The 27,987-nt window shown below is 44.3% G+C and overlaps 1 protein-coding gene across 1 annotated transcript in view; it reads left to right on the forward strand.

Annotated features, from left to right (window-relative positions):
• The window catches only part of LOC124269903 (platelet endothelial aggregation receptor 1-like), a 71,826-nt gene that overhangs the window by 24,148 nt on the left and 19,691 nt on the right, over window positions 1-27,987 (forward strand). Inside the window, exon 3 of the mRNA XM_046704947.1 lies at window positions 12,401-12,807. Within this exon, the coding sequence (XP_046560903.1) occupies window positions 12,401-12,807 (407 nt within the window). The remainder of the gene's footprint in view (window positions 1-12,400; window positions 12,808-27,987) is intronic.

Genomic DNA, 27,987 nt, shown 5'->3' on the forward strand with positions numbered 1-27,987 from the left:
TTATGGCACCCGTCATACGGAAATGCAACGCCCGCATGTCAGTACCCCGAGTAAAGACGCCACGCAACGTGTCTTCGAAAGAAGAGCAAATTAGTCAATAACAATGAACAAACATTTTGGAAGTCAACTTCAGCAGACGTTCAAAAAGTCGATGGTCGATGCCGTTGCCCGCACGTCTGTTGCCGCTATCGATTGTCGTCACGGAACATTTCGGAAACAGTAAATGAACACGATCATCACGTTCTGGACGTCCGACGTAAAGATGACGTCGCCGGTTCGTTCTCGTCAGGCTGTGGGAATAGATCAATATTGTTAATAAATTAATGTCGTCGACAGCCGATTTAACGTACGAAATCACCGCAGACCCCGTTTGCGGAATGTCGTTTTTGTTGATATCCAGCAGAACATTTCCGCTGACGAACGTGTTTGCAGAGGTATAACGCCAGGTTCGTGCCTGAAGAGAAGTCGGCAGTGTTCGCGATGATGCCAGTCGAATAACGTCAAAGCGCCCTCGAATAAACAGGCGTCTTCGACCGGTATTACAGATCGATTCTTTCGACCGTGGCATCTCCTTTCGGTAACGCAAGTCGTTCGTTAACAGCTTCCAACAGGACATAACGCTCATACGCAAGTGGGTTGCCATATAACAACACAATGCGCCGACTATCGCCTTCGATGAATATGTGTGTTTGTATCTGAAGATGCGATGCCCACGTCGTTCTCATCCGCTGTGATAATCGTTCCCGAATTCGCAACAACTGCTCGGCGCTAATATCTCAATACTTCGCGTTGATTATGCCGCGTCGTCGATAATGATGGTGACACAAATTGCCATTTCAGCTTCAGACATTGACTTCGTCCCGCCAGGACTGGGTGATCGTCATTGTGACGACTTTTCAATTCTCCGACTTCGTTATGGTTCATGATCCTCCAATACAGTTTATATGTACTGACATCGTTATCGTATCTTCTATCGGTCTCGATGATATTTTGATCACGCATCAAAGCGTGCCTAGTACATTAGCCTCGAAGGTCATAACCACAACAAGCATAATATATTGGCGAATATATATGGCGATGGTTCGCCAAAAGATCAAAAGGTGCCGATGGCACTTTATCAGATTGATAAAGTTTATCAATACTTCGTTATTACGCCCACAATGCATTGACGTGTCACCTAGCCTTCCGTAATCAAATCAAAATACTGGCACGACATCAATGATAAATTTCAGCCGTCATTGCAGTATGACATTGCCGCACCAAAGTCCCCTCGCTGTATGTGTCACTTTCCGGCGCAATGTTTTCTGAACAGTAGTTTACTGCTGGTTGATGACGTGACGGAAACAAAATGTTTAACGCCATGAAAAATAGCTGATCAATGGCCGATATAACGTTCGCCAACAGTTATCTTTAAACCATTGTCGCACTGTGGACGCTGGGCGATCGAGCCAGCCGATTCGATCGCATATTGCGCCGTTGAGCTGGTTGACATCTCGTCTGCGGCAGCCATGAAAGATAAGCCCAACGTAGTTCACCATACTTGTTTTCTGGTAACGCGAAAGATTAATGGAAGCAAACGTCAATAGAATATCGCCGCTTGCTCAGTTGCTACTGTTAATTAGGTCGGTTTTCGCTTTAGATCATCTGTAAGTATATTTACCGACATCTAGAAAGGACACAGTTCGCTCACTTCATAGTACACAGAGCGCAGTTTACCCGAACTATTACAACAGCCATGCCTTTCATAATAGTTTCTCGATAGAGTAAAATTATTACTTCGCGATGCGAAGAAAGGCGTAGCTGGTTATATCTTCAGTAAAATCAGTTCACGTGACCACAAAACTCATATTAGAACCTCTGCACGTCATCGTTGAATACATGCAAACAAAATGATCGTCGCGACTATGGCGACATTATCCAGAAAATAATGTCATTTTCAAACAACGAAACAGGCACCGGTTACGTCATGCGCGAAAGTTATCCAGAAATTTTGGTACCGACTGACGGCTCGAAAGTATGGCGTGATCATTGAGTGAGCATGAAAGCTAAGTTCACGATCATCAACAAACCGCATTACCGGTGAATAAATCAACATGACCACGTTTCATGCCTTCCGCCGCATTACCGCGTTCTGCGGATGTTATGTTCGTAGATTCAGAAAATGAACCCGAATGTCGTTATTTGTTCATACTACTTCATGAAAGTTTAGTCTCATCACAGATAACGAAATAATTCATCAGGCAACACAAACCAGTTCGCGTACGAATCATAACGCCGATTATCGTTCACAGTTCACAACGACGAAAATCAGTAAACGAATCGCACCACCATTATCACGATATTTACATCGACGTTTTCATCAGTACGCATCATTACTCCGCATAAAGTTTGCAGTTGGATTTCAGTTCGATGCATCCTCGTCGTTGGAAGCGGGAATATCCGAACATGTAGCCACGACGTACCGAAACAACACTATCGGTACCACCAAGTTGTCTGGCCGCAATATCTTTGTTCTGTGGTCATACGGCGAAGAGCGAAAGTACGCAACAATCGACAGCGGCCGCTTAACCACCTGGCGCGCTGTTGCCATCTTCAGATTCTTCGACGCCGTTCAACGCCAAAGATGATTGCCGCCATCGCTGTTTTGATATTAACGTTGTCAGCAAAGTACAAATCACGTTTACTGCGACGTCGCGAGAATAGGTTTGAGCGTTCCGCCTTTATATTCTCCTCATGACGGCGATGCGTATGCGGGGAAGGTGGACGCCAGAAACAAAGCCTGATTTGCCGGTTTTGCGCTGCTCATCGAGATATCGCAGCGTTATTTAGTTCGACCGCATACATTATACCGACCTCGAACGACGAAGTCTTCCAGCCAACCAGATATCGATGAGCTAACGTTCTTTCAGTATGACGAGTATCGTACGCATCGGCGACGTTTACAACACTGTCTGCGACGTCGTGAAGGATGGCAACACAGCGTAATAAAATAGGTAACACGCACTACGAAATACGAATGATGTCACCTGTTCATATTTGTTCACGCCGCGAAGTTGTGAAATAAGTAAACACGACGCCACACAACACCGAAAACGCCGTGTTAGCCGGGTATGGTGGGTTCGTGTCAAAGTCTGACCAACCAGCGATCAACAATATTATCGATTCACGAAATGGGGATACCATGGAATATGTCACCGTCAAAGCGTCGATCAATCGCATTCGCAAGTAACCTAAAGACCAGAATGCGTTACCGAACATTACTCAACCGATCTTCGTCGAGGCGGCCAAAGCGAGAAACAAACACGAGACTATCAAAGAGGAAAGTTAACATATTGCATGCCGTAGTAATTATGAACGACACTCGACGAACATCAATTATCCATTACGCATGTTTGTATGCACGAGGCGCAGTGCGTATGCCTGCGGTATAAAATTGTATGACGGTAGCAATAGTTTCATCTGGCTACTATAATACAGTCGCGTCAAAAATCAACGTTACAGGCGATATCAGTGGCACACTTGCCAGCCTTTATTTTCGTCGGGCGCTGATAAGCAACAACAAGCACCAGAAAATTGGTTACCGTCGACTCACGATCACAACACCTGACCAGTTTACGCGAAAAAGTTCATGAAAGTCCGACGCAGCAACCGGTCATTAAAGAACGGGGAGAGCCCCAGGCGTTGCGCTTAGCGAATTATGCATTTGAGCAGCAAACACGAAGTTGAAGTCACCTGTTCATTCCGTTTGTCGAGATGACGATTTTCGCAAAACTACGTACCACGGCATTCGAGCACCGAAGCTGGCATATATGACCAGTTTCCGACTCATCCCATACGCAACGCCCACTTCGAATCAGCCAAATATCATCATGTGTCGAAAAGGCATCACTTCTCGCCGGCCTACGCCGACGGCCTTCTTCCGATGTTCGCCGAGCCGTAATCTTCATCGCCCGTTATCATAACACGCATCTCTGCCCGATTTCGTGATCATTCTTTACCGAATACGAGCAATGATAATAGCATTAAATAACGGTTGATCACCCAAAGATCGTTAAGATTCGATATGAAGCAACATTAACATTATTGTTTTCAGAATAATATTTCGTAAATACCAACCTTTCGTGTTTGAAGACGACGAAATTAACATGTCCAATAACCATATTAGCAATATTCAAAAGGTCGCCGAAAATAATGCCAGGAAGCAGGCTGTGGAATTATATTCAGCATGGGGTGACAAAATCCTTCCTTTAAAGCCTTACTCCAACAAGCTTTTGGTCGACCTTCCGTTACCATTCCCCCACTATAAAAGTTTGAGGGATGAACGTTCACGCCGCCATTCTTTCTATGCCAATACTTACCGATCGAGTTGTACATCTGGTCTATCCCGGCCGCGTTTCCAACGCAGCCGCTATGCCACGCTGACCGATGAAGTTTACGCCTCATGTTCTTCGTGCTTCAGCGTTATTGCCAACTTCATGCAACTTTTTCGATCCTCATCGATAGCAGACTTTACGATATCGATCGACCCTTGTTCATTTTGTTATATTCGTGAGTTCAGAGAGATTGAACTAAACCTCTCCCCGGAGATCTTTCAACAAGTGAAGCGCAGCGGAAATGCCTCACCATTAGCTACTTCAGCCAACCTCGATTCATCGCATATTCATTGCAGTGCCCGCGACGCAACTTACCACCCTAACACTGTATCTGTGCCGTTAAAGCCACGATGAAACAACTCAACATCACGCCTCTCAATTACGCCGGTTAACATATGCTATTAACCACCCATAGAAAGCCTATGGTTTCCGCACAAGGCAGCCCCAGCTGGCATCTATCTTCGCCGAACTCGCCTGACGTTTCAGGGTTTCATCGGGTATCCCGCGTATATAATATACTTAAAAAGATCTTTAATGCAGACAAGTATATTTCGCGTTTAGACATTGCAGTACGGGTAATTTCATTACCCAACGATACGTATGTATAAATCGCTGAGGTCCGGTTGTTTATAACGCTACGCGAAACAATTCCAGGTAAAGCCGTCGCTCTGTCATTGTCTTATCCGAGGAAGATTTATGAGCGTGGATTCGTGCCAGGCTAATGAGGTATCAGCGTCAAATCATCACTTTCAACAAACATGTTATTTCGTTAAGCGAGCACCCTGTCTATCGAATCCAGTAAGAAATGCTGTTCTACCGATCTAACGATATATCATACCCAAACCATTTGCCGCGATGCAACAATTCATCTCTGGCGTAGATCTATTTTTCCTTCAATATCGGTCGGTTCTTTACCCAGTTCCCGAGTAGACGACGCTCGCTGTTCATAAACAGGCCGATCCTCTTCGTCTCCTCTAGTTTAGTGTTAGTCGATGATCATCATTGCTATAACATGACAGCCTAACCGGTTTTCGATGTTCAGGTTCATTTAGCAGTAGAAGAGCTGGCGATAACGCAGTTTACCTATCACGAGAAATTCTCGCATCGGTGTTGGTTTCACCACCAAGATCCGTGCAGTACACCGAAAGCGATCCTTTCCATCTCGACCATTCCCTCGATGGTTCTATCAGATGCAGACTCTCCAGTATCAACACTGCAATGGTTCACGCTTTGTACTGCCGATACGTTATTATGACTGGCCGTTGTCGCCGTCGATCGCACGCAGCAGTTAATAACGACTTTGTTTAGCGGTTGTTCCAGCCAATCGCGAATGCATTTGTTCGAGAAACTGTGTCGTCTTAGCCCTGTTACCCCTCAGTCATCTTCGGTGACATTCGTATGGCTTGTTCAACACAAATCTGTGCTCCAGTTAATGAACGCATATTGATTCACTATCAGCCCGGTGAAACTGGGGTGTACCGAAAAGACGTCGCTTGCAGCACTACTATCATTTCCGTGCTCATCGGTGGGGACCAACGCCGTTGTAAATGCCGTTTTCAGTCGTACACCTTAATATCTATCGGCGCTGGTGATACCGGCAGTTCATTGACCATTTTGCCGGCTTTATGCGAAAGCCGCTAAGCCGAGTGGCATTCATATTGACGGGGATTATGATTATTAACACCGACAGTTCTCGTCAACCTTCGTCAGCGGTGAAGACCAGTTCTGTCAGCTTCCCGTCGGGCACGCTCGTTGTTACCGAGATCGTACAGCCGGTACGCAACATCGGCATTGCATCGCATATTCCTATCTGGTCGGCGAGCTCTTCCGCTGTCGATTACCGTGTCGTTGATCGCTCATCTGGTTTCGCGAAGACGCCATGAAAGAATATCGCCAAAATGCCAGTTTCGATGAACAGCTTATTGTTGCCATGCTGATGTTAAACCATTTTGCAGATATGAAAGTACCGCATCGCAGCATCGACGACGCATGAAAGCAGTTATGATGCCAGTATATGCTCATTGGTATAATGTTTTACCGTTCGTTTGGCTCAACCGGACGGATTTCATGTCGCCGATGGACGTATTTCGCGCCCAGCTTTTGTGATGGGGTACCAGCTCAGCAATTTCCCCGGTGACTAACGCCAAGGTAGTTCCATGCTGTTCAACGATGTTGTTACAATAACCCTCGTAGCGCGCCATAACGGAAGATAATTCCATTCTCGACGCAGACGCCAGTTCACCACACGTACCAGTCAGGCGCGTTCTCAAATAGCGCCGTGACAACGATGAACGCCAGTAAAACAAGTATTAAAGCCGTAAAGCATGGCTCACGAACGTACGCAGTAACGAATCCAACATCGACGCACACGGTTGGCATTCATCGCTTCATGATGCCAAAGGTTGAAAGAACGATGTCGCATCATCACTCAATACGAACGAGTAACAGCCGAGCGCATGATCAACAAGGACAATAAGTTCGAGTAGCACCGGAAAAGTTCATGCTGACACGCGAATTAATGTGGGCAAAATAAACGACCGATTCGAACGCAGCGCATATGATGCGCGTTCCGCGTAGACGTTGACGCCAGAAATACCGTTGTTAACGCTGAGGATTATCACGCTCGACTTCGAGTGCCATCAAATCCAATAAAGATGCGTTGAATACTGCGTCGCTCCACGCAACTGGCGCGGGTATTACAACAACGAATGAAACTGAGGACGAGTCTCTGAAAGCCACCATCGAGGAACGAATACGTAATTTGGAAGAGGAAAGGAAGACCCGGCTGGAAACGGCATCCTCCTTCCGAGACCAGCTTCAATCCCAGGTCAGCCATGCGTGGGAAACCGTTGATGGAGTCCTCTACCAGGACACCACGCTAGCTGACAGGATTCGGATACTGTTCCGGGAGCAAGGGATCACCATCGCCAGCATTCTGACTGCATTGGGCTTCATCATATCAACCCTGGTGGTGTCATTGACAGGGGGTACCCCCACACCCCCAAGTGGAGGCACACCACCAAGTGGTGGGGGTGTCAAAGCCTGGATAAAAAAAATCGGGGAAGCCCTGGCTAAACTGGCTGGTAAGGCCGCCGAAGCCCTACCCGGCATCCTGGGTAGCATCGTTTCGTGGCTGCTGAGCGCTCTGGCTAAAACTGCCACGTGGCTTAGTCAAAACCTGTGGGCAGCCATTGTCGCCGTGGCGGGTTTGGTATACATAGCGGCTAAGGAATTTTTAACCAAATAAGCCCCAAAGCTACCCCACCAACCACCATAGCTGTTTTACGATCGATATGCTGCTGATTGGACGCTGCAGGCTGGGGCTGTGGGTGTGTTGGTTGCACCCTAGGCTCCGGGGGTGACGCCACTATACCCGTTTCACCGGTCGTGGGTGGTGGGACGTGGGGGACGTTGACATCGAGGTTGACGCCCAACTTTTGGTCCGCCGTGACTATGACTATTCGTTGTTGTAGCCCACCACTTTTTTTACTCTCAGTTGCATATCGCTCGGAGCCATGTACAGTCCCACGTCGAAGACGTAGTCGACTTTCGACCTGGCGTATTCCAACACGTCTTGGTAGCGTTTGATGGCACTCGGGAGATCAACTGGAGCATTGATAGCATCCTCAACGTTAACAACGAACTGTTTCTGAGCGTCGTAAGCAGTCCCCTTACCGAGGATGTTGGAACGCGTTTGCGTCTGCGCACCCAACAGCGCCCACACGTACGTTCGAATCGAGTCGTTTAACCTGATTACCCCGGCACGAGTGAATCCTTTACGTGTCCAGCATGAACTTTTTCCAGTCATCCGCTGCCCCCTGCTCGAACCTCCAGACTTGGTAATCCTTACTGTTGTCGAAAGCCATGTAACGGTCATCCCACTCGTTCGTTGTGAGGTGATGATACGACTTATATCCCCATTCTTTCAACTTCTTGCTGGCATCCACGAGGTGCATGTTGTGAACGATGGGGATACCCAACCCGCGGTTCGGTCCCGGCAAACGCTAATCCGTCTTCGTGTTTAGTTCGAATTCGTTGCAAATACGTTCGTAGGCCCGCCTATCGTACTTTACAACTATCGTTGTTTACTGCGTTCCATCGTTGTCCTGTGGGACCGGAGCGCTGATTTCTTTAAGGATACGCCTGACCTGGTAGTACACGTGGAACGTGAACACAGACTGACTCAGCGGTCCACGCCGAGTGTCGGTTAATGTCACACCACACCCCGTTGTAGCGCACCACACGGCGAAGTTGAGTTGATTCTGCCAGAACTGCATCGGGTTGTTGAACCAAGCATGAACTACCTTAGCGTTAGTCACCGAAAATTTATACAGGCTGAACACATCTAAAAGCTGGGCGTTGAAATACATCCCATCAGCGACCGCGATCTTCATGGGCGAGAAATCTACGTCCAGTTTAGGGTAAAACACTCCAGGGGAATACATTTTAAAACTATTATATAATGAGCATATATACTCTAACATGTACATAACACTTCCAGGAATAACGAGCGGCGAGGCCGTTCAGCTGACGCACGTGATCGATAACACGTCGGGTCAACTCGAAGTCGCACTCTGCGATATCACCTACCTACCGCAATGGACTAACATCAACGCCAGCAACAATAAGCTGTTCGTCAGTGGAGCTCGCATCCAGATAACTGACGGCTACTACAGCGTGTGCTCGCTAAGCGACGAGGTCTTCAAACCCTTGGGAGCAGAACTCAAGATGAACGACTCAAACGGCACAGTGGTGTTAATCAACAACGGAAGAAAGTCCTTGAGGCTCGGCCGGCCATTAGCGAGGACACTCGGTATACCGCCTGACCAGATAAAACCAACAACAACCGTCACAGGTACGAAGTTACCCGACCTAGTACCGTACCGAGAGCTGTACATTCATCTCGGTCAGGTGAGCACAACATACAACATTCAAGGGGGTCACCCTTCCACTATACTGAGAGCCGTACCGGTGAAAACGGAGAAATACAACGACGGTAGAACTGAGTCGTTTTCACCGCGGCAGTATAAGAGGTTGACTCAGGGCAACATACCTGAGCTGATAATATCGGTGTTAGATATAAATCATAATCCCGTCAATATAGGATACCTCAGCTTAACGCTTCACATAAAATGACCAGCTTCACAAGGGCCGGGTGAAAAATGCGTCAATGTGGGGATCTCCGACCTCGGGGACACACGCGGATTCGACGCTCCCGGAGTAGATGGTAAATTGTACGCCTTACAACTGAAAAACAACATTTACAAACGCGTTGAAGTCCCCTCCGGTGGAGCCCTAGGTGATATAGTAGATACCACAAGAGCGACAGTCAACACTCGGTACACCCTAGTCACCACCGGGGATGATAAATGGATAATATACCCATCGTTCGGGGGCAAACTGTTCGACTTAGACGATGTTGAGAGAGCACTACCGTCAGCCCAAAACAAGCCATATACGCTCGTCTTCACCGAAGATGACAAGTGGGTGTTGTTACCAGATAAAGACGACTGGTTTCTCAATATTAGGCTCGGCTCCCCCTACGTGTTCACGGATAACAAAGACAACCACCTAAACAAAGTCGTTAACAACGGAACCCTGCTCGTGGCTTACGTCCCGACTCAGAGACGTAGCGTAGCCATCAGCCCAGTCGCCAGTATGGCAGCCCACATGCTATCGAGTAAACCGGGAATACAAAACGTGACATTGCAGTTGGTGTCTGAATTTGAAGGCGTGGTCAGGATACTGGAGAGTCTACCGCGAACTCAACACTGATCATCAAAGTCTACCTAGGGGAACCATCGGGGAATGAGGTCGAGATCGTGAAGGGTCAAACTCGGGTGGGTGAAACGACACCAGTATCACGTTTGCACAGTTTACGTGCGGGTGGGTGTCGGCTCCAACACCAGTCTGCAGGGTGTCACCGTGATCGTGGAAAACACGATATCACTAACCAAGATCTTCCTACCTGACAACATACACTTCATGGGGGTGAAGTTCACCCCTGAACTATTATCAGAAAACCAGTTGGAAACTATATCGTAATAGTATTATAGCAATGACCAGTCATCGACCCAACACTACGCTTAATGACCTAGGGGACACGGAGGGATTCGATCAGCCTGGTGAGGAAGACACCTTGTACGCCCTGCACTTGAAAGACAACGTGTATAGGCGGGCGGTAATGACCGATCATCTACCCAAAATCACCCTCGGGGACCTAGGAGGCACAAGGGGGTTCGATCGGCCTGGTGAGGAAAAAAAACCGTACGGTCTACACTTAAGAGATGGTGTGTACATACGGTGGCGCCTGCCAGACGACTTTATAGAACCCAAATGGTTGATCAACATGACCCTCACCGCACCTTATATATCGTTAAAAAAAGATAGGGAGGTCTTTGAAATTAGGAACAACGGCCTCTTGTTTGGGGTTTTCGTTCCGAACCATAAGATAAGTGCTCAGCTAACATATGATCACACGAATAACATGTTAGTTGTTTCAGGCCGGGAGGGTGAGTTAAGGTTTGACGCCCCCGATACCTCATTAGCCTATATGACTGTGGACCCAGGCTCCACACTCGCCATAGAAGTCTTCCTCGGATCGGTTCGCAATGATACAGAACGACAACTTTTACCTGGGGTGACAATACGCTGGGGCATCACTGACAGGCACCAACGTTGCCGTATCATCATACGACCGGACCCCTCAACGGGTTCTATAACCCCCTTATTAAGCTGCCCCATTAATGTTCGTGTAGACGCAGAGTTACCTATTAGCCTCTCACCTATTACCCTGTACAATAATCTAAACCTTATAAGCCTGAAATATACTATGCAAGAATTAAATGTCGTACGATTTAAAGATCTTTTTTAGAATATATTATATACACACAGGATGGGGCTGTACCCAGTCGTAGAGGAAGTAGCGAAGACCCTGGAAACCGTAGACGGGTTCCGCTTGAGGCAGTTATGCGATGTAAAATGCCAACTAGAACAAGACCGCGACACGCGTAAAGCACTATGCAAGAAGTACCATAGAGCTTTCAATATCGTGGACGGGGCTGATACTGCCCTTATGGCAACCAGCATGGGGCTGGGGGCGGCAGGTGTTGGGTTGTTAGCTACCATCGTGGCTACCCCCGTAGTGCTAGGCATTGAAATAACAGCTGGGGTGGCAGGGGTGTTAGGGTTGGCGCTTAAGTTTGCATCCCGCAGACTGCATCGTAAGGCATTGAAACACGACGAGATCAGGGTTCTGGCTGAAGCAAAGCTGAACACAGTAAGTGAGCGTATATCCACGGCACTCACTGACAGTAAGATCTCCAAGGAGGAGTTTAGTTCAATCCTCTCTGAAATCACAAAATATAACAAAATGAAACAAGAGATTCGATCCAAGTCTCGTAAGTCTGCTATCAGTGAGGATGAGAAAAAAAAGTACATAGAACAAGGGGTGAAAAAAGCCCAGCAAGCCTTTATTACAAACACCAAAGAGATCATAGGCGATTCACATTAAACTGTTTCATCGAGGTCAACGTGGCATAGTGCCCCAGGATAGACCCGTTAAACCAACATACTTCAGCCAAGTCCCCGGTAGCTCAGTCGGTTAAGTGGTGCGGCTAGAAGGTATAACATTGGGCGTTCGCATCCCGCTGGCGTCTCAAACTTTTTTATAGTAGGGGTAATAGTAGCAAGAGCTAAGGGTCCGACCAAAGCCTTATTTGGGAAATAAGGCTTTGCAGAGGCTTTTGTTGGACTTGGTCCAAAACCCCCATTGTATATACTACTGTATCAATATAATAATGATAAAAACAACTTACATACAAAAAGTTACTTGCATAGCTGAGAAATCTGTTGGGATTATGAATCAGACTGGAGTTTGCACTAAAACGTATGGAATACCACAATTTCCAAAACATATTAACTTCTGAATGTAAACACTATTTATAAACAACCTGTGTGATACTAGTTTATTAGTGATCAATGGTAACTTGTTCTTGTACTATCAGTACTCATGTGTATATTTTCAGGAATCACCAAAGAGATGAGTCGATACTCACAGAGAGATCAGGGCAAGTGGAAACAGGAGAGTACTACCAGGTGCATCGATACTGGGATATAGGTGATTATGATGAAGTATCTCAGCGGCAAGGACAGCAAAAAAGACCGGTAGAGGAAGAAGATTACGAAGAAGTATCTCAACAGCAAAGACAACATCAAGGACAGGCAGAGGAAGAAGATTACGATGAAGTCTCTCAGCAGCAAGAGCAGCAAGAAGGGCCGGCAGAGGAAGAAGACAACAGTGACCCTGCACTTCCTGCTTTGGCCGACTACTTTCCTGGGCCACATGGCAGTGAAGATGATGATAGTAATTCTGTACTACCTGTGTTGGCTGATTACTTTCCAAGTGCCCCGGGTACAGGAGACAACAATGGAGGTGACACATCACATAGTTCAGCGAGTGGTTCCCAGCCATACACTCCCTTAATGTGGGATGGGTTTGTTGATGATCCGAGAACTGTAGTCACGTATATATCACCAACTGAAGATAACACGTAAAGTAGCAATGGATGATACTTAGTTACTCAAATACCGTTAGTACGAGAGGCTCTAACCTAGTTTTGCAGAAATCATTCATCTCTGTTTTGTGATCGGCCGTTGGACCACCGTCCTTTGTGGTGCTTTCAGTTGCCTTCATGTTTATACTCATGTTTATAGAAATTCCTTCGCTTTAACACCTGAATCTCAGATATTTGTTCTGTAATTAGTTTACTTTTCGTGTTTTCATGAATTTTTTCACGCCGATGAGTTAGGGTTTTGTCGACATTATGCATTTGTTTGTGATCATGGAATGTGCTAATTAAGCTCAGACACTTCTGAGTGCCTGTTGTTAACTTAAGCACCCGACGAAAATAAAACTGTAAATTGTCACCACTGTTATCATATGGCATTGATTTTTTATTTTATTTCATATTATAAATATACAAGATAAACCTGTACATACGCACATACCTCAACACAATGTCATACAGACACATACACGAACATACACACACGCATATACATCGTACATACAAACATACATGTGGAATGGAGTGATTTGGAAATGTTCATCGGAATGTCATTCTCTTCGCAATTATACAACATACAATATGTTGCTCCCTCTCATATTTGTCGTCCTCGGTGTTTAGAAACTCTCTTTTATGGCCCTCAACCGTGAAGATCCGGGTTGGAATTAATGTTCAGTAACCCATTCTGGTCTTTAGAGGTTACTTACGGAATCGGGTGGTCAGGCTAACTGACTTGGTTGACACATGTTATAGTATCCCAATTTCGTAGATCGATGCTCATGTTGTTGATCACTGGATTGTGTGGTCAAGACTCGAATATTTACAGACCACCACCACATACCCAGCTAACACACAACGTTTTCAGAATGTTGTGAGAAGGTTGTAGGTTGGTAACGTCATGTTTATAACGTTATTTCACAACTTTCACGCGACGTGAACTGTCTCTTTCAGGAAAACAAGAGTGACATCGAATTATTCGTAATTTCTTCAGAAAACGTAGTGCATTATTTACCTATTTTATTACACTTTGTGATTACCATCCCATGAATATTCTGACGTCACAGACCGCCTCCGTGGTGTAGTGGTTATAGCGTCCGCCAGGAGAGCGGAAGGTCGCGGGTTCGATCCCCGGTCGCGTCATACCAAAAGACGTTAAAATATGGTACTTGTTGGTCTCAGTCTGGCGTTCGGCATTAATGGGTACAACAAGAACTTGTCGGTTCGGAGTCAGTATAATGTGTCTGAGTGGGGTATTCATGCTTAACTGCGGCATGGTATCTCAGTGAGCTAGCACTATAAAACCAGCTTAAGTCTAGGCTAGTACAAGCAGCCACACATACACATACACACGCATGCATGCCGTCATATGAGAGAAATATTCTCAAGTACGACGTAAAACCTAATTTCACCTCACCTCTGACGTCACAGTAACGTAATTTCCATACTTGCTGACAACGTTAATATCACGTCACTGTGCAGCGTCACGTCACAACGTTGTGACAACGTCAATGGGAGCCCACAGAATAACGTTGTAACAACGAAAGCATAAGGTTGTTCGCGGCTAGCTGTGATATTGCGTAAAAGAAAACTCACTCACTCACCGTATGGCCCAGAACACATAAGAACAAAATATTACGAATATGACTATAATAGCAAGGTAGAACAGTAAACCAATTTGACAAACATTTTTGACATCGACGAAACACATGTTACTGGATGTCCATACTGAGCAAAGTTAAGTGAAGGTATATATATTATGGTTACATCGAAGACTGATTTCTCCACTAACTTGGGGGAATCAACTGCAAACTTTATGCAGATGTATTGCACGAGGATCATGCATCAAATTGATGAAAAGCATGTGCAAATATCGTGCATGTGAAAAGCTGCGGTTTGGTGTAAAGCTTCGTTAAGAATTGCCAATTGTTACTGATTTTCATCATTTATGGAACTCTTGACAATAATCAACGTTATGGACTATTTTGCAGAATTTAGTTTAAAACAGTTGCCTGAAGTAAGTGGCTACGTTTATATTAGTGAGACTAAACTTTTCATGAGAAGTATAGTATGAACATTTCAATAACGTATTCGGGTTCATTTTCTGAATCACAAGCATTAGCGTGTCAGACATAACATCCGCAATACTAGAACACGGTATCGCTCACGGCGGTGAGAGGAACATGAAACGTGGTAATTCTACCCCGACATGTTGGTTATTCATACATTAATGCAGAGTTTGTTGATGGTCCGTGAACTAGCTTTCATACTTCACTCAATGATCAATACACCACATACTTCAGACCGTCTAAGCAAGGGCGGATCTGGAGGGGAGCGGGGTGGGGGCTACTCAAAAATCCTGGATTAACTTTCACTTTATGTTATGCTCAGTTACCTCTTTCCGTTGGTAGCGAAATGGCACATTGGTTTTTCTGGATAACCGAAAACTGTCTGTCATATATGTAGATATTGGTTAATTTGTTCATGTATTCAACATTGACGTATACAGGGGTTCTAATATGAGTTTTATTAACGTAGTCACGTAAGGACTGATTTTACTGAGAGATATAACCAGCTACACCTTTCTTCACATGCGGAGAGAAAGTATGGGTACACTTCATTTTAACCTCTATCTGAGAAACTATTATAGTTAAAGAACGAGGACGCGTGTGACCGAGAGCTTTAAACGTTGTAATAGTTCAGGGCAAAACTGCGCTCTATTGCACTATAAGTGGGGGTAGAGCGAACTGTATTCCTTTTCTAAGATGTCAAATTAAATACTTACAGATGATTAATCTAAAGCAGAAAACAAAAAGAAACACGGGGATGTCTGCGACCTGAATTAACAATGCTCATTCAAGGCAAACTGACGAGCTGTTCTATTGACGTGTTTGCCCACCTACGTTAATCGCACGTTACCAAGAAAACAAATTATGAACAATTTGAAGACGGTTTACGTTTGGGTGAACTATCTTTTACATATTATTTTACTACATCTGAGATTGGGGCAATATTAATGTAGCATTCACACTTCTAATATACGATCAGATCAGTACATCCAGATGAAACTGTCCAGTCACCCGACGTTCCACGGATGCATTGTGGGACAAAAAAAAGTCTTTGTTAGCGAACGTTGCCGTGTCGATGTTTCATTGTGAGTCAAGCTGAAAAGTTTTTTTCCTTGAAACGTTAAACATTTTGTTTCCGTCGGTAATGTTAGCCGAGTAAAGCTACTGCAAACCAAGAAACGGTGCGCCAGGAGGTATTTTATACTGTAGGGGACTGTACGGCAATGTCATACTGCAATGACAACTGAAATTTATCGTGATGTCGGCTACCAGTGGTACGGTTGATTACGAGAAGGTAGACTAGAATGGCGTAGTGACGTCAATACATGTGACGTAATGTAAAATGTGTCCTTTTATCATCTGATAAAGTACCATCGGCACCTTTGATCTTTTAGCGAACCATCGTAGAGTTAGCCATATATATTCATATCATATTATGCTTGTTTGTGGATTATGACCCTTCGGGCGCACAATGTATACTAGGCACATAAAGAAACTGTGCATTGTCAAAATATCATCCAAGTTGATAAGTACGATAACAATGTCAAAGGTACATATAAACTGTAATGGAGGGATCATGAGACCATAACAAGTCGGGAGAATTTCAATTGAAAAGTCAATCACAATGACGTCACGAGTCCACAAGCGGGACAGGGGTCAAACGACCATGTCACAAGCTAAATAACGGGGTATGTCCACCATCGGCATTGAGTACAGCAGTGCATCGACGACGCATAGAGCCTATCAAACGTGCAAGGAAGGCTTGTGGGATGTCACGCCAGACTCTCTCAAGTTCTGTTGCAAGGTCAAGGACGTTATCTAGCGGATGAGGAAGACGGCGTAGACGTCGATCCATCTCGTCCCAAACATGTCGGGGAGAGATCCAGAGAGAGGCAGTAAGTCAACATTGTGGTGTTGCAAGAAATCCATAGCAACCCTTGCCGTATGAGGGCGGGTATTGTCCTGTTGGAATGTTAACCCAGGGCCATGACGTTGCAGAAAAGGAATCGCCACAGGTCGAAGAATCTGATCCCTGTAGCCCACACCAGTTAAGTTGCCCTGAACAATCCCCAAAGGATTTCTTTGGCGTGCTGTTATTCGACCCCAAATCATCACGGAACCACCACCAAAACGATTCCTCTTCAAGACACAGGCCTGTGCATAACGTTCTCCCACGCGTCTATAGGCACGTTGACGTCCATGACTATGGGAAATGTTAAACCTGGACTCATCTGTAAAAACAACATTTCTCCACCAAAACAAGGGTCTGCGGACATGATTTCGGCACCACATTCGGCGAGCTTGTCGATGACGTTGTGTCAGGATAGGCCGTATGGCGAGACGTCGTGGTCTGATCCCGCGAGTACGTAAACGTTGTCGAACTGTGTTGGGGTGGATACGGCGAAGTCCTGGGATGGTCCGGGCAGTCATCACTGCAGTCTGAAACCTGTGGCGAAATGGGTCACCCTTATCCATCTGTCTGTCTTGGCGTTGTTATACGTGGACGTCCAGAACGTGGCCGATCGATGACGTCATTTGTGTTCTGGTAGCGTCTCACCAGTGCAGAAATGGTGTTCCGGTGGCAGTGGAAATGTGCAGCCACTTGTCGTTGAGACATTCCCCCACGGACCATCCCAATGGCCTCATGACGTTGTGCAGACGTGAGCCTTGGCATGTTATGCGTTTCAATATTTTTTGAACGATCGCAAGGGCAGGGTTGAGCTTTCCAAAGTGACAGTATTGTGTGGCATTCATTTGCTCTGTTTCTCTTTCCCAGAATACACGTGCAACAACGTCTTGCACGTCTCAAGGACGAAACCACTGACATCACGGAACGTTGCACGTGCATGCATGTTGGATACATATCACTAATCTCTGAGTTTAAATCCTTATGTGTCTACACAGGTTTGATAAATTTAGATTTTAATTTTTTGTATACACAGTTTCTTTATATGCCTAGTATATTTATTTGACATATGCATGTTCTACGATCAAAGGCTAGCACGTGCACGTGCTATGCATGTAACCGTCATTCATTAAATATGAAGTTTCAGTTCTCACAGTCCGGTTTCCTTAAGATTAAACAAATATGGGGCTTCCTCAACTGACAATTGACAACAAATAGGCACATAGTTGGTATCCGGTATATCACAAGAGATGCTGTCATCCGTGAGAGCGACAATAAGGAAACGTAACTTCTTCACATCAGTACTGGATACCACGCCCACTATACCTACCTAGAGAAAGCCATTGAGAAATCGTAACTGTCTCACATCAGTTCAGGATACAACACCCTGTATAACAACCTAGAAAATTGCATTGAGGAAACGTAACTTGCTCACATCAGTACTGGATACCACACCCACTATACTTTCCTGGAAAAAGCATTGAGAGATCGTAATTTTCTCACATCAGTTCTGGATACCACACCCATTATCCATACCAAAAGAAAACTTTAAGGAAACGTAGCTTGCTCACATCAGTACTTGATACTATACCCGCCATACCTACCTGGAGAAAGGCATTGTGAAAACGCAATTTGCTCACATTAGTACTGGATACCACGCCCACTATATCTACATAGAGAAAGGCATTGAGGAAACGTAACTTGTTCACATCACTTCTGGAAACCACACCCACTAAATTTACCTTGAGAAAGGCATTGAGAAAACGTAATTTGCTCACATTAGTACTGGATACCACACCCACTACATCTAATTTGAGAAAGGCATTGAGGAACCGTAACTTGCACACATAAGTACGGGATACCACACCCACTAAACCTACCCAGAGGAAGGTATTGGGAAAACGTAACTTGCACACATTAGTACGGGATACCACACCCACTAAATTTACCTGGAGTAAGGCATTGAGAAAACGTAATTTGCTCACATTAGTACTGGATACCACACCCACTATATCTACATAGACAAAGGCAGTGAGAAAGCGTAACTTGCTCACACATCAGTAGTTGATACCACACCCACTATATCTACATAGAGAAAGGCATTGAGGAAACGTTACTTGCACACAACGGTACGGGATACCACACCCGCTAAACCCACCTAGAGGAAAGTATTGTGAAAACGTAACTTGCACACATTAGTACTAGACACCAGGCCCACTATATCTACATAGAGAAAGGCATTGAGGAAACGTATCTTGTTCACATCAGCACTGGATACCACATCAGCAAAACTTACCTAGAGGTAGGTATTGGGGAAACGTAACCTGCGCATATCAGTACTTGATACCACGCCCACTATATCTACATAGAGAAAGGCATTGAGGAAACGTAACTTGTTCACATCAGCACTGGATACCACACCCAATAAACTTACATAGAGGAAGGTATTTGGGAAAAAGTAACCTGTGCACATTAGTACTGGATACCACGCCCACTATATCTACATAGAGAAAGGCATTGAGGAAACGTAACTTGCTCACATTAGTACTGGATACCACACCCACTAAATTTACCTGGAGTAAGGCATTGATAAAACGTAATATGCTCACATTAGTACTGGATACCACACCCACTACATCTAATTGGAGAAAGGCGTTGAGAAAGCGTAACTTGCTCACATCAGTACTTGATACCATACCCACTACACCTACCTAGAGGAAGGTATTTGGGAAAACGTAACCTGCGCACATTAGTACTGTATACAACGCCCACTATATCTACATAGAGAAACGTATTGAGAAAACGTAACTTGCTCACATTAGTACTGGATACCACACCCACTAAATTTACCTAAAAGAAGGTATTGGGAAAAAGTAACTTGCTCACATCAGTACTAGATACCACGCCCACTATATCTACATAGGGAAAGGCATTGAGGAAACGTAACTTGTTCACATCAGTACCGGGTCACACACCCACTAAATTTACCTGGAGAAAGGCATTGAGAAAACGTAACTTGCACACATTAGTACTGGATACCACGCCCACTATATCTCACTGGAGAAAGGCATTGAGAAAGCGTAATCTGCTCACATCAGTACTTGATTCCACACCGACTACACCTACCAAGAGGAGGGTATTGGGAAAACCTAACCTGAGCGCATTAGTACTGGATACCACGCCCACTATATCTCCATAGAGAAAGGCATTGAAGAAACGTAACTTACTCACATCAGTACTTGATACCACACCCACTATACTTACCTAGAGGAAGGTATTTGGGAAAACGTAACCTGCGCACATTAGTACTGGATACCACGCCCACTATATTTGTGTGAGAGCATAAATGTGAGCATTTCCATTGGACAATCCTCAATCCCTTTCTCTCCCTCTGTAAGAAATCTTGGTGTTTATTTGGACTCAAACTTGTCTATGAAAAGTCATATCAACCACCTATGCAAAATATGTCACTTCCATCTCCGAAATATTGGTTCCATACGCAACATCTTAACCATGGAAGCAACGGCCACCCTCGTTCGATCTCTAGTTCTATCACGCTTGGACTACTATAATAGTTTACTAATTGGTATCTCTGATGAACAATTACAGCACCTCCAGAAAATACAGAATCAGGCTGCTCGCATCGTCACAAGGACAAAGCTATGCTCTCATATTACGTCAGCTCTCAATTCTCTTCACTGGCTCCGGATCCGTGAGAGGATTGAATTTAAACTGCTCTCCCTTGTTTATCAGTATGTTTATAGCATTGGTCCAGCATACCTCCAAGATTTGATAACACTGTACAAACCTGAAAGATCTCTCCGCTCCAGCGATCAACTCTTGCTAGTTGTTCCTGTGTGCAAACTCAAAACCTTTGGTGCAAATTCATTTTCTCATGCTGCTGCCACTCTGGAACTCTCTACCATCGGATCTTAAAACCTCTCCATCACTCCGAGTCTTTAAGTCCAAGCTCAAAACTCACCTCTTCAAGAAATATCTATGACGTCAACTTTCCTGTACATAGAACTTGTATATATGTTATGCGCTTAGAGCATGTCCCTGGGTGATGTGGATGAGGCGCTATAAAAGTACTCTTATTATTATTATTATTATTATTATTTATCTACATAGAGAAAGGCATTCAGGAAACGTAACTTGCTCACATCAGTACTGGATACCACACCCACTACATTTACCTGGAGGAAGGCATTGGGAAAGCGTAACTTGCTCACATGAGTACTTGATACCATACCCACTACACCTACCAAGAAGAGGATATTGGGAAAACGGAACCTGCGCACATTAGTACTGTATACAACGCACACTATATCTACATAGAGAAACGTATTGAGAAAACGTAACTTGCTCACATCAGTACTGGACCACACCCACAAAATTTACATGGAGAAAGGCATTGAGAAAACGTAATTTGCTAACATTAGTACTGGATACCACACCCAACACATCTGAGTGGAGAAAGGCATTGAGAAAGCGTAACTTGCTCACATCAGTACTTGATACCACACCCACTACACCTACCTAGAGGAAGGTATTGGGAAAACGTAACCTGAGCAGATTAGTACTGGATACCACGCCCACTATATTTATAAAGAAAGGCATTGAGGAAACGTTACTTGTTCACATCAGCACTGGATACCACATCCACAAAACTGACCTAGAGCTAGGTATTGACAAAACGGAACCTGCGCACATTAGTACTTGATACCATGCCCACTATATCTACATAGAGAAAGGCATTGAGGAAACGTAACTTGTTCACATCACTACTGGAAACCACACCCACTAAATTTACCTTGAGAAAGGCATTGAGAAAACGTAATTTGCTCACATTAGTACTGGATACCACACCCACTACATCTAATTTGAGAAAGGCATTGAGGAACCGTAACTTGCACACATAAGTACGGGATACCACACCCACTAAACCTACCCAGAGGAAGGTATTGGGAAAACGTAACTTGCACACATTAGTACGGGATACCACACCCACTAAATTTACCTGGAGTAAGGCATTGAGAAAACGTAATTTGCTCACATTAGTACTGGATACCACACCCACTATATCTACATAGACAAAGGCAGTGAGAAAGCGTAACTTGCTCACATCAGTAGTTGATACCACACCCACTATATCTACATAGAGAAAGGCATTGAGGAAACGTTACTTGCACACAACGGTACGGGATACCACACCCGCTAAACCCACCTAGAGGTAAGTATTGTGAAAACGTAACTTGCACACATTAGTACTAGACACCAGGCCCACTATATCTACATAGAGAAAGGCATTGAGGAAACGTAACTTGTTCACATCAGCACTGGATACCACATCAGCAAAACTTACCTAGAGGTAGGTATTGGGGAAACGTAACCTGCGCATATCAGTACTTGATACCACGCCCACTATATCTACATAGAGAAAGGCATTGAGGAAACGTAACTTGTTCACATCAGCACTGGATACCACACCCAATAAACTTACATAGAGGAAGGTATTTGGGAAAAAGTAACCTGTGCACATTAGTACTGGATACCACGCCCACTATATCTACATAGAGAAAGGCATTGAGGAAACGTAACTTGCTCACATCAGTACTGGATACCACACCCACTAAATTTACCTGGAGTAAGGCATTGATAAAACGTAATATGCTCACATTAGAACTGGATACCACACCCACTACATCTAATTGGAGAAAGGCGTTGAGAAAGCGTAACTTGCTCACATCAGTACTTGATACCATACCCACTACACCTACCTAGAGGAAGGTATTTGGGAAAACGTAACCCGCGCATTATTAGTACTGTATACAACGCCCACTATATCTACATAGAGAAACGTATTGAGAAAACGTAACTTGCTCACATTAGTACTGGATACCACACCCACTAAATGTACCTAAAAGAAGGTATTGGGAAAAAGTAACTTGCTCACATCAGTACTAGATACCACGCCCACTATATCTACATAGGGAAAGGCATTGAGGAAACGTAACTTGTTCACATCAGTACCGGGTCACACACCCACTAAATTTACCTGGAGAAAGGCATTGAGAAAACGTAATTTGCCCACATTAGTACTGGATACCACGCCCACTATATCTCACTGGAGAAAGGCATTGAGAAAGCGTAATCTGCTCACATCAGTACTTGATTCCACACCCACTACACCTACCAAGAGGAGGGTATTGGGAAAACCTAACCTGAGCGCATTAGTACTGGACCACGCCCACTATATCTGCATAGAGAAAGGCATTGAGGAAACGTAACTTACTCACATCAGTACTTGATACCACACCCACTATACTTACCTAGAGGAAGGTATTTGGGAAAACGTAACCTGCGCACATTAGTACTGGATACCACGCCCACTATATTTGTGTGAGCATAAATGTGAGCATTTCCATTGGACAATCCTCAATCCCTTTCTCTCCCTCTGTAAGAAATCTTGGTGTTTATTTGGACTCAAACTTGTCTATGAAAAGTCATATCAACCACCTATGCAAAATATGTCACTTCCATCTCCGAAATATTGGTTCCATACGCAACATCTTAACCATGGAAGCAACGGCCACCCTCGTTCGATCTCTAGTTCTATCACGCTTGGACTACTATAATAGTTTACTAATTGGTATCTCTGATGAACAATTACAGCACCTCCAGAAAATACAGAATCAGGCTGCTCGCATCGTCACAAGGACAAAGCTATGCTCTCATATTACGTCAGCTCTCAATTCTCTTCACTGGCTCCGGATCCGTGAGAGGATTGAATTTAAACTGCTCTCCCTTGTTTATCAGTATGTTTATAGCATTGGTCCAGCATACCTCCAAGATTTGATAACACTGTACAAACCTGAAAGATCTCTCCGCTCCAGCGATCAACTCTTGCTAGTTGTTCCTGTGTGCAAACTCAAAACCTTTGGTGCAAATTCATTTTCTCATGCTGCTGCCACTCTGGAACTCTCTACCATCGGATCTTAAAACCTCTCCATCACTCCGAGTCTTTAAGTCCAAGCTCAAAACTCACCTCTTCAAGAAATATCTATGACGTCAACTTTCCTGTACATAGAACTTGTATATATGTTATGCGCTTAGAGCATGTCCCTGGGTGATGTGGATGAGGCGCTATAAAAGTACTCTTATTATTATTATTATTATTATTATTATTATTTATCTACATAGAGAAAGGCATTCAGGAAACGTAACTTGCTCACATCAGTACTGGATATCACACCCACTAAATTTACCTGGAGGAAGGCATTGGGAAAGCGTAACTTGCTCACATGAGTACTTGATACCATACCCACTACACCTACCAAGAAGAGGATATTGGGAAAACGGAACCTGCGCACATTAGTACTGTATACAACGCACACTATATCTACATAGAGAAACGTATTGAGAAAACGTAACTTGCTCACATCAGTACTGGACCACACCCACAAAATTTACATGGAGAAAGGCATTGAGAAAACGTAATTTGCTAACATTAGTACTGGATATCACACCCAACACATCTGAGTGGAGAAAGGCATTGAGAAAGCGTAACTTGCTCACATCAGTACTTGATACCACACCCACTACACCTACCTAGAGGAAGGTATTGGGAAAACGTAACCTGAGCAGATTAGTACTGGATACCACGCCCACTATATTTATAAAGAAAGGCATTGAGGAAACGTTACTTGTTCACATCAGCACTGGATACCACATCCACAAAACTGACCTAGAGCTAGGTATTGACAAAACGGAACCTGCGCACATTAGTACTTGATACCATGCCCACTATATCTACATAGAGAAAGGCATTGAGGAAACGTAACTTGTTCTCATCAGTACTGGATACCACACCCACTAATTTTATCTTGAGGAAGCCATTGAGAAAACGTAATTTGCTCACATCAGTACTGGATACCACACCCACTACATCTAATTGGAGAAAGGCATTAAGAAAGCGTAACTTGCTCACATCAGTACTTGATACCACACCCACTAAACTTACCTAGAGGAAGGTATTTGGGAAAACGTAACCTGCGCACATTAGTACTGGATACCACGCCCACTATATCTACATAGAGAAAGGCATTGAGGAAGCGTAACTTGTTCTCATCAGTACTGGATACCACACCCACTAAATCTACCTTGAGAAAGGCATTGAGAAAGCGTAACTTGCTCACATCAGTACTTGATACCACACCCACTACACCTACCTAGAGGAAGGTATTGGGAAAACGTAACCTGAGCAGATTAGTACTGGATACCACGCCCACTATATTTATAAAGAAAGGCATTGAGGAAACGTTACTTGTTCACATCAGCACTGGATACCACATCCACAAAACTGACCTAGAGCTAGGTATTGACAAAACGGAACCTGCACATTAGTACTTGATACCATACCCACTACACCTACCTAGAGGAAGGTGTTTGGAAAACGTAACCTGCGCACATTAGTACTGTATACCACGCCCACAATATCTACATAGAGAAAGGCATTGAGGAAACGTAACTTGCACACATTAGTACTGGATACCACACCAACTAAATTTACCTGGAGAAAGGCATTGAGAAAAGGTAACTTGCTGACATCAGTACTGGAAAACATGCCCCCTATATGAACATAAAGATAGGCATTGAGAAAAGGTAACTTGCCCACATTAGTACTGGATACCACACCCACTACATCTAATTGGAGAAAGGCATTGAGAAAGCGTAACTTGCACACATCAGTACTTGATACCACACCCACTATACTTACCTAGAGGAAGGTATTTGGGAAAACCTAACCTGAGCGCATTAGTACTGGATACCACGCCCACTATATCTGTTGAGCATAAATGTGAGCATTTCCATTGGACAATCCTCAATCCCTTTCTCTCCCTCTGTAAGAAATCTTGGTGTTTATTTGGACTCAAACTTGTCTATGAAAAGTCATATCAACCACCTATGCAAAATATGTCACTTCCATCTCCGAAATATTGGTTCCATACGCAACATCTTAACCATGGAAGCAACGGCCACCCTCGTTCGATCTCTAGTTCTATCACGCTTGGACTACTATAATAGTTTACTAATTGGTATCTCTGATGAACAATTACAGCACCTCCAGAAAATACAGAATCAGGCTGCTCGCATCGTCACAAGGACAAAGCTATGCTCTCATATTACGTCAGCTCTCAATTCTCTTCACTGGCTCCGGATCCGTGAGAGGATTGAATTTAAACTGCTCTCCCTTGTTTATCAGTATGTTTATAGCATTGGTCCAGCATACCTCCAAGATTTGATAACACTGTACAAACCTGAAAGATCTCTCCGCTCCAGCGATCAACTCTTGCTAGTTGTTCCTGTGTGCAAACTCAAAACCTTTGGTGCAAATTCATTTTCTCATGCTGCTGCCACTCTGGAACTCTCTACCATCGGATCTTAAAACCTCTCCATCACTCCGAGTCTTTAAGTCCAAGCTCAAAACTCACCTCTTCAAGAAATATCTATGACGTCAACTTTCCTGTACATAGAACTTGTATATATGTTTATGCGCTTAGAGCATGTCCCTGGGTGATGGATGAGGCGCTATAAAAGTACTCTTATTATTATTATTATTATTATTATTATTATTTATCTACATAGAGAAAGGCATTCAGGAAACGTAACTTGCTCACATCAGTACTGGATATCACACCCACTAAATTTACCTGGAGGAAGGCATTGGGAAAGCGTAACTTGCTCACATGAGTACTTGATACCATACCCACTACACCTACCAAGAAGAGGATATTGGGAAAACGGAACCTGCGCACATTAGTACTGTATACAACGCACACTATATCTACATAGAGAAACGTATTGAGAAAACGTAACTTGCTCACATCAGTACTGGACCACACCCACAAAATTTACATGGAGAAAGGCATTGAGAAAACGTAATTTGCTAACATTAGTACTGGATATCACACCCAACACATCTGAGTGGAGAAAGGCATTGAGAAAGCGTAACTTGCTCACATCAGTACTTGATACCACACCCACTACACCTACCTAGAGGAAGGTATTGGGAAAACGTAACCTGAGCAGATTAGTACTGGATACCACGCCCACTATATTTATAAAGAAAGGCATTGAGGAAACGTTACTTGTTCACATCAGCACTGGATACCACATCCACAAAACTGACCTAGAGCTAGGTATTGACAAAACGGAACCTGCGCACATTAGTACTTGATACCATGCCCACTATATCTACATAGAGAAAGGCATTGAGGAAACGTAACTTGTTCTCATCAGTACTGGATACCACACCCACTAATTTTATCTTGAGGAAGCCATTGAGAAAACGTAATTTGCTCACATCAGTACTGGATACCACACCCACTACATCTAATTGGAGAAAGGCATTAAGAAAGCGTAACTTGCTCACATCAGTACTTGATACCACACCCACTAAACTTACCTAGAGGAAGGTATTTGGGAAAACGTAACCTGCGCACATTAGTACTGGATACCACGCCCACTATATCTACATAGAGAAAGGCATTGAGGAAACGTAACTTGTTCTCATCAGTACTGGATACCACACCCACTAAATCTACCTTGAGAAAGGCATTGAGAAAGCGTAACTTGCTCACATCAGTACTTGATACCACACCCACTACACCTACCTAGAGGAAGGTATTGGGAAAACGTAACCTGAGCAGATTAGTACTGGATACCACGCCCACTATATTTATAAAGAAAGGCATTGAGGAAACGTTACTTGTTCACATCAGCACTGGATACCACATCCACAAAACTGACCTAGAGCTAGGTATTGACAAAACGGAACCTGCGCACATTAGTACTTGATACCATACCCACTACACCTACCTAGAGGAAGGTGTTTGGAAAACGTAACCTGCGCACATTAGTACTGTATACCACGCCCACAATATCTACATAGAGAAAGGCATTGAGGAAACGTAACTTGCACACATTAGTACTGGATACCACACCAACTAAATTTACCTGGAGAAAGGCATTGAGAAAAGGTAACTTGCTGACATCAGTACTGGAAAACATGC

This window comes from Haliotis rubra, unplaced genomic scaffold (genome assembly GCF_003918875.1).
Source record: "Haliotis rubra isolate DU_JTF1 unplaced genomic scaffold, ASM391887v1 Scf1486, whole genome shotgun sequence".
NCBI lineage: Eukaryota > Metazoa > Mollusca > Gastropoda > Lepetellida > Haliotidae > Haliotis > Haliotis rubra.